Raw genomic sequence first — 8,955 nt, forward strand, 5'->3', positions numbered from 1 at the left:
CGTGCATGAGAACACGGCCGGGGTCGGGGTCCTCTCTGCAGTGCCCCCGAGCCTGCCGTGCCCCAGGCCTGGCGTGGGAGGGAGGTAGTGACCCTGGGGGGAACCGCCCGGGACACCTTGTCATCGCCCCTGGTGGGACCAAGGATCACTTGGGACTTTTACCGGAGCCAGACTCCTCACTGAAGCAGCCGGGGTGATGGGCCGGCCATCCTGTCTGATCGCATGGAATGAAGTCATCCACCAGCCACCAGTCTTTTGACCCTCGAAACTTTGATTTCTCCTGTAATCTTCCTCCTCCTCTCTCTCCCGCCCCGTTCTGCTTCCTTCCTCCCCGCTCAGGGACAAGGCCGGTGGCTATGGGATCCAGGCGCTGGGAGGCATGCTGGTGGAGTACGTCCACGGAGACTTCCTCAACGTCGTGGGCTTCCCCCTGAACCACTTCTGCAAGAAGCTGGTGGAGCTGTACTACCCACCCCGCCACGAGGACGTGCAGCGGGTCAAGCACGACTCCATCCCACCTGTCGACACTTTCGAGAACCTGAGCGACGTGGAAGAGGGCAGCTCAGACCCTGCTCAGGGCAATGAGGGTGGCGGCCACCGAAGGGCAGAGGCGGGCAGTGGCAGAGGACAGGTTCCTGCTGGCTCGCAGGGAGCAGACTCTAACGGGACAGTGGAGATCACGCCCCCGTTCCCAGCGGGCCTTCTGGAACTCTTAGATGGCTTCAAAGCATCAAAGGTACCTGTCTGAGTGTCCTGGGGCAGCCGTAACAAGTGACCGCAGACTGGGGGTTTAAAACCACAGAAATTCATCCTCTCACAGGTCTGGAGACCAGAAATCTGAGATCCAGGCGGGGCAGGGCTGCTGAGATCCAGGCGGGGCAGGACCACTGAGATCCAGGTGGGGCAGGGCTGCTGAGATCCAGGCGGGGCAGGGCCATGCTCCCTCCTGAGGCTCCCGGGGACGGTCCTTCCTGCCTCTTCCAGCTTCTGGGGCTCCAGGTGTCCCTGGGCTCATGGCCACGTCCCTCCCGCCTCTGCCTCTGTCCTCACGTGGCTTCTCCTCTGTGTCTGTGTCTCCTCTTCTGTCTCTTATCAAGGATACCTGTCATTGGATTTAGGGCCACCCTGATCCAGGATGAGCTCATCTCAGATCGTTCACTTCACATCTGCAAAGACCCTGTTTCCAAATATGGTCCCCTTCTCAGGTTCTAGGGGTCAGGACTTTGGCATATCTTTTTGGGGCCAGTGTTCAGCCCATAAGAGTGTCCCCAGCTGGTTTTCCACCTTCACTAAATGGCTTGGCACAGAGATACTGACTTCGGGGGCCACGGAGGCTATGACCTGATTTCCCAGTGCGCACACCCTGGTGTGTGAGACTCCATGCTCAGGGCTGCAGTGGCCGAGGCCTGTGCCCAGCGGGGGCGAGGTGTCTGGGGTGTTTGAAGGTGAGCAGCGGTCATGACCCCAGCCTGGGCCCACAGTGCATCGCTGGCCGGCTTCTCTGCAGCCCAGGGAGGCCGGGCCAGAACGCTGACCGGGCAGCAGCCTCGGAGTGTCCAGCATTCCCACCGGCCAGGTGGCAGGTGGACTCTAGCACTGGGTCACCAGCTGCTTGGAGGGATCTGCGACCTCATCCTGCTGTGTGGCCTTGGGATCCCAGACAGCTGTCCCAGCCAGAGGGTGTCCCAGGTGGGGTGGGAACCTGCAGGGCACTGAGTGCTCGCCGGAGCTAGCCGGTGTCTGTGATTGTGGCCTCCCCGTCCTTCCTGCACGGTCACAGATACTTCCAGGAAACACCCAGGTGCCCAGGCCAGACTGGACAGCGTCTCAGGCAGAAGCCTACCTGGTCATCTCCCACCATCTCCGCCAAGGATGGGTCTGGTAGTGGCCGTCCCTGCATTCTGCCCTTCCACGCCCACGCAGCTGGTGCATCTTCTCTCCGGCCTTCTCCCGCTGCCCCACTCGGCTGACCTCCCAGCTACCTGAGTGGCTCTGGGCTTGAGAGACAGCAGGGAGATGGCCCCCTGTACCTGGGCTCTGCTGGGGCCACGTCAGTGGCTCTGGGGTTGCTGGGTACACTGGGTGGGGGACTGCACCCTTCCCACACTCCACCCCTGGCCACCTCCCTGTGACGGCCTTGTCAGGGGCAGGAGCTCTCATGATTAGGAGAGGTGGTTGTGCTGGGTTGTACCTCCAAATACCAAGTTTCCCTGCAAGTAATAGTTAAAACAGGACTGCGGCGGCATCGTACCATCACTCGATTGAGCTATACTGTGGTCTTGGCATCTGCCTATCTTTTTTTTCTTTTTAAAGACTTTACGTATCCATCTGACGGGGAGAGGGAGCATAAGCAGGGGGAGCGAAATAGGGAGACGGAGAAGCAGGCTCCCCACCGAGCAGAGAGCCCAACGTGGGGCTTGATCCCAGGACCCTGGAATTATGACCTGAGCCGAAGACAGACACTTGACTGACTGAGCCAGCCAGGCGTCCCTTCTCTGATCTGTTTATCTACCTACCTACCTATCAGCAAACTATCATCTATCTATCTACCTGTGTACCTATGATCAAACTATCAATTATCTGTCTATATGTCTACTTATCTGGCATCTGTCTATCTCATCTGTCATCTATCTACTTGCCCACCTGTGTATCCGTCTGCCCACTTAGTGCATTGTTCTCCTTACAAAGGTGTCCCAGTGGTCAGGTGAGCTGACCAAGCTGAGGGGCAGTAGGGAGTCTCGGACCATATGTCACCTTGCCAGGTCCATCACAGTAGTTCTAGAAGCAGCTCCGCGTCTGGCCCTTTGCAGGTGTGCATCAGTTGTCACAAAAGGTTTTTGCATTACAAGCTGAGAGCAGCGTGAGTGAAGGTCATCTCTGTTACCGGAGGCCATGTGTCCTGAGCTTCATAGAGACTCTGCACCTGAGGACAGCCCTTTGCCTCCAAATACTGTCACATCCTGAGGTCCTGGGAGTTAGGGCTTCAACATACAGATCTTGGGGGAAAACACAATTCAGCCCCAAACCACAACATACTGGTTTTTCTCCCATGGGACAGTTTTTCCGCTTGGTATTCACTGATGTGCTTTTGCCTTGTGCAAACCTTGCACCAGCTGGAGCCTAAATCCACAGTTCTCTGGAGGAGACATTTCTATTGACAAGTTAAATACGTTTCACAGCTTTGACCTCCATGTCTTGGGTCTACAGGAGTCAAAAGTACAGGACAAGTCACGTAGTAAGTCTAATTGTACTTGTTTTTAATGGACAGGCCCTGTTCATAGCTTGCAAGCTGAAGGTGTTTGATGTACTCAAAGATGAAGCCCCACTGAAGGCCGTGGATATTGCAGGCAAAATTGACGCCTCTGTGTGTGGAACTGAACGGCTCCTGGATGTCTGTGTGGCCCTGGGATTACTAGAGAAGACAGACAGAGGTAAGAGGACATCGAAGTGTCTTGCTGAGAATCGCTGTCGGTGGAAGTAAGTCACCGAGTGAAGGTGGGTTCTAAGCCAAGGCAGGGAGGACCAGACCCCCGGAACGTGGCTTTTCCCCAAGGGTAAAAAGCAGAGGATGGAAGAAAGGAGACATAAGTGTATGTGGGGGGGTGTTTGTGTGTGCGTGTGTTAGGAGAGTGACTTCTTTATGGGCTCTGCTCTCAAAGGAGCTGTATCACTCAGGGTTCACCGGAGAAATAGAACCAAAGGAATATATATGTGTGCACATCACAGATACATGTTTGTTTTTACTTATTTAGACAAATGAGATGAATGGGTGGATACACATAGACAGATAATGGACTGGTAATAGACAGAGATGAAAAATAGCTAGGTAGGTAACGGGGGATTTTGATGGATAGAGTGATGGATGGATAGATGAGTGGCTGAATGGATGGATAGATGGAAGGAAGGACAGATGGAAAGAAGGAAAGATGGTTGGATGGATGGACAGAAGGCAGGAAAGAAGGAAGGAAAGTAGGATGAAAGGAAGGATGCATAAATGGATAGATAGGAAAGTAGATGGATGAACACATGGATGGATGGATGGACAGGTGGATGGATGGGTGGATGGATAGGTAGGTAGATGGATGGCTAGGTAAGTAGGTAGATGGATGGGTAGATGGGTGGTTGGACGGGTATATGGATAGGTGGGTAAGTAGGTAGATGGATGAATGGAAGGAAGGATAGATAGGAAGAGAGGTGGATGGATGGATGGATAGGTAGGTAGGTGGATGGACAGGTGTATAGATAGGTAGATGGATGGATGAATAGGTAAATAGGTAGATCGATGAGTATATGGGTGGTTGGATCGGTGGGTAAGTAGGTAGATGGATGAATGGAAGGAAGGATAGATGGATAGGTAGGTAGATGGATGGGTGAATGGACGGGTGGGTAACAATGTGTTTGCTGAGATGAACCAGACTCTGGAGCACGGTCTCGGAGCAGATGGTCGTATGGATGGTCCCTGTGGATGGCTTGGGAATGATGGGGGAGGGTTGAGGACCCCAGGCAGGTGAGGCACCTTCACTTCTGTGATAAGGAGGAAAGCGGGGTGCTGGCATGGGCCCCAGAACCTGCCCTTTGCACAAAAGTCATACAAACGTCTGGTTACAATTTGGAGCATAGAAAGCAGGACTTTCTTCTCACCCAGATCATTGTAATGATCTCCTCTATCAAAAATAATGATTGAACCTAGAGAAAGTTCCGGGCGTCCAGACTTTTAATCACCCCGGAGCTTCTTCCTGCACATTTTTGCCAGTGCCTTGCAAACCCTGTGAACCATTCCCACACGTGCTCATGGGGCATTGCTGCTCTTCCAAAGGCCCCCTTGGAAGTAACAACGTTTAAGTATTAAAATGGTTGCAGTGCTGTTCTTTATCTCCGATGATTACAGTTGGTGGGGCCTTCCGTTGAGAGATAGGGGTCTCCCCCACCATCCCCTGTACCCCCAGCCTCCCATTCTCCAGATGTGGGTGCCCTGGAGGGGCTCTTGGGGACCAGGTCCTACAGACAGCCCGGCTGGGTGTGAAGAGGACGGAGGGAGGAAGAGCCCCACCAGTCCAGGCTCTGCAGAGAAACAGAACCCGGGGGATAGAGACCTGCGGGTGTATAGCAAGGAGATGGGTCATCCAGCTGTCGTGGGGGGGGGGGATGGTTGAAAATCAATTCACAGTGGCCCTGAAGTCTTGAGGCAGAATTCCTTCTTGCTCAGCAAAACCTCGTCCCCGCTCTTAACGCCTTCGACTGATTGGGCAGGGCCCACCCACATCACCTAAGGTCATCTGGTTCTAGATGTCAGACCACCCTCCACAGCAACATCCCGCCTTAGCATTGCACTGAAGAACCGGGGACCGTGGCCCAGCCGGGTGACTGTCCCCGGGGCTTTGGGGGGATCGCCCGTGGGGATGTCCACCTCTTTGGGTAACCCAGGGGGATGTCCACCTCTTTGGGTAACCCAGGAGTCCACCTGCGTGCTGGGTCTGGGCTTGTCTCCCTGTGGAGCCGCCCCCATGTCAAGACCCCCGCTGTGGGGTCTGCTGCCGTGTCCCCGTTAGGAGCCCCCACAATGCCTTGTCGCGTCAGGTTACTGCAACACGGACCTGGCAGATCTGCATCTGGCGTCGGACGGCGAGTATTCTCTGCACGGCTTGGCCATGCACAGCAACGACCACGCCTGGAACCTCTTCACAGACCTGGAGCTCGCGGTGCGGGAGGGAGCCAACGCGGCTTTCGGGAGGAAGGCGGAAGACCCCGTTCAGGTACCGTAACTCCGGACGTTCGTTTTCATGTCACCGGCATAGCTTGCGAAAGGACCGACGGGTGCAGAACCCGTCTCCTGCCGGCGGGTTAACCGGAACCTGTTACAAAACCACAGAATGTCGGCCTCTGTGACGTCAGGAATCGTCCGGGGAGGCCGCCGCTGGCTGGCTGTCTGGCGTGGGTTGGGGGGGCACGGCGGGGGAATGGCGTGCTGGGTGCCTGGCTGCTCACGGCTCCGATGACCGTAAGGGCCAGGCAGCGCCCGAGAAGGAGACAATGTTTGTAGGACCAGGCTCCGGCACGGAATTAACGCACCGTATTTCCTACCTGCGGTTAAATCAAAGGGACCCTGTTACTCAAGTCACGGTTTGCAAAGCACTTCCTGCCTGTGTCTCTCCCTTGTTCCCCTTTCCCCTTCAAGAACCCTTTGGGGGTCCACAGGCAGACTGCGGTGTGTCCTGTTGGGCCCTCCGCCTCCGGCCGCAAGTCTGGGTCTGCAGAGCGGGACCCGATGGGTGCTTTGGGGTGCGCACGCCATCCGCGGCCTCACTCCCTGGCAGGCAGCGTTTGCTGGGGCAGAGACCTACGGCGTTGAGCCAGGCTCTCCGCAGGATGCAGAACTGAGCCGGCCAGAGCACGCGGCTTGTATCTAGTCTGGGCGAGAGGGACAGAGACAGACAGTCTCAGAACCCCACAGACTACAGGGCTTACAAACAACACACATTTCCTTCTCGCGGTTCTGGAGGTGATGTCCAAGGTCAGGGTGCCTGCAGAGTCGGGGTCTGGGGACCCCTGCTTCTCGGCTCATACTCAGCTGACTTCTCGCCGGGTCCTCACGGGGTGGAAGGGGCAGGGGGTCTCTGCAGTGGGGGCTGCACCCTCATGACCTCATCACCCCCCGCCAAGACGCCCACCTGCTAACACCATCCCCGTGGGGGTGAGGTTTTGACATAGGAAGTTGGGGGGGGGGTGGTCGGACACAGAATCATTCCGTTCCTAGCAGAGACAGAGACACAGAAAGACCCACACTCAGGTGGACACAGAGGGAAGCCGCAGACGGGGTCCCCGGGAACAGAGCAGGAGGGACAGAGAAGCTGCACACGTGGACCCCACAGGGGAGCTGGGCGAGGCGCGGTTGTGTCTGGCTTCTGATCAGACTCTCGGCAGCACCGTGCTGCCTGCAAGGGCCACTGGGGGACCCCACCCCGTACGCCCTCCTGCTTGTTGTCCAGGGAGACCCTTCGTGGGGGTCTGGGGCCTCCAGCATGACCGTCCCCATCGACTGACTTCAGATCTTAGACGTGGGCATCTGTTAGGATTAGGATGGGCGGATTCCACTGGAGCTGGACCCCAACCCACACCCACACTGCTGTGCTGGACACGGCCCTGCCCCCACCGGACCCCACCCCAGTCTGCTTCTGCCCCACCCAACCCCCACCTTCTCCACCAGTCCCTCCCCCACCCAGGTGTGCCTCGCAGGACTCTCCAGCCCCCAACCCTGCTCTGCCCCATCCACCCCCTCCCAACCCAGCTCTGCCCTGAAGGAACCCCCCCTGCCCGGGCCTGACTCTGTCCCCCCAACCCTCTCCTGACCCAGCTCTCCCCTCCCCAGCTGCCTTCGTCCCACCCACCCCCCCCCCTCCCCCACTGTGCTGCATCCAACCCCCTCCCAGCCCAGCTCTGCTCCAGAAGAACCCCCCACCTGGGCCTGGGTCTGTCCCCCAACCCCCTTCCTGGCCCAGCTCTGCCCTAATGCTCCCCGCCCCGTGAGCCCTACTGAGCTCCCTACCTGCAGAAACGCCCGGTGGCCCCCAGCCAGGGTGCAGGAACCCCCTGGGCCTCTGTGTGGCTCTCCTCAAACCCCGTTCTGTTTCAGAGCAAGCAGACCAAGCTGCAGTTCATGCGGGCCATGCACGGCCTCACCAACCTGACTGCACGCCAGGTGGCCACAGCCTTCGACCTGTCCCGATTCAGCTCCGCCTGCGACCTGGGAGGTGCGTAGCCCCCCCGCCAGGAGTCAGGTGCAAAGGGCTCCGTGCGTTTCTTGGGTTAAGTCATGCCTACCTCATCTGCTAATGATATGTCCAAAATGGGTTTCTGTCTCTACAAAGCACCTAGGGCCCTGAATTTAGCCGCCGTGGTGGGGCTTGGGCAGATAGTCCCAAGTGTTAAGAGGTTCTAGCGATGGGCGGGACCCCCCCCATAGAGTCTACAGGGCCCTTTCTGGTGGCTGCTGACGGGCGGGACAGGATCGCAGACCCCGTCGGCCCCCATCCCATCAGCTCTAATTATGCCCCATATAGTTCCCACCCCATCCCAAAGCCCTCCTTATCCTAGGACCGCAGACGGGAGGAGCAGATTCCTGCTTAAGGGGTCCAGTGGGATTAGGGTCCCGGGGGAGCCCAGAGCTGCCATCTTTCATTTGCCTGTCATCTACACACCTTTCCTCCCAGTGGCCCAGAGTGGGCGCTGTAGCGCCAGCCATCACATCTGCATTCTTGCACCAGAGAAGAGATAAGAGTGCAGCCCCCCACAGCTGGGCCCTGATGCTCCCTGCATGAGTCTGTGGCCACCCCTGCTCATCTGCGCTGGGCCCGCATGGGCTCGCGCACCGGCTAGCGAGGTCCTGACCCCGAGGGGCCCCGAGGTCTGCATGAGGCAGCACAGATCTCTGCCGCCGGCTGCCTTTCGTTCGCGGTGCTGGTCTTACTCTGTGTGCTCGGCCATCAGTTTGGCCCTGCCAAGGTTGAATTTGGGAGACTGGCAAGGGTTTCGTCGGCGCCAGGCGGTCGGGTCACAAAGTCTGTGTTTGCATTCCTGGAGGCTGCACAGGTGCCCTGGCCCGAGCGCTCACCCGGGAGTACCCGCGTCTGAAGGTGACCGTGCTTGACCTCCCGGAGGTCATCGAGCACGTCCCGTGCTTTCAACCTGAAGGACGGCAGACCAAGCGGGTCAGCTTCGTGCCAGGTCAGGGCTTCTTTGTCTTTGCCGTGAGTCAGTGTTGGGCCGGCCTCATCTGTTTCTACAGAGGGTGTGCATGTCCGCGTGTGTCCGTGTGTTTGCATACGTGCATACCTGTGTGTGAGGTGTTTGTGCACAAGCGTGCAAATGTGTGCGGTCTCAGTGAGCGTGTGTGCGTGTTGTCTGTCCATGTGTGTGTGTGTGTCTGTGAATGCGTGTGTTTGCATACGTGCATACCTG

The 8,955-nt window shown here is 57.6% G+C and overlaps 1 protein-coding gene across 1 annotated transcript in view; it reads left to right on the forward strand.

Annotated features, from left to right (window-relative positions):
• ASMTL (acetylserotonin O-methyltransferase like) overlaps positions 1–8,955 on the forward strand; it is a 25,377-nt gene that overhangs the window by 10,389 nt on the left and 6,033 nt on the right. The window contains 5 exon segments of the mRNA XM_044911638.1: positions 340–736; positions 3,269–3,431; positions 5,578–5,770; positions 7,633–7,748; positions 8,578–8,721. Coding sequence (XP_044767573.1) covers positions 340–736; positions 3,269–3,431; positions 5,578–5,770; positions 7,633–7,748; positions 8,578–8,721 — 1,013 coding nt within the window.

This window comes from Neomonachus schauinslandi, chromosome X (assembly GCF_002201575.2).
Source record: "Neomonachus schauinslandi chromosome X, ASM220157v2, whole genome shotgun sequence".
Taxonomy (NCBI): domain Eukaryota; kingdom Metazoa; phylum Chordata; class Mammalia; order Carnivora; family Phocidae; genus Neomonachus; species Neomonachus schauinslandi.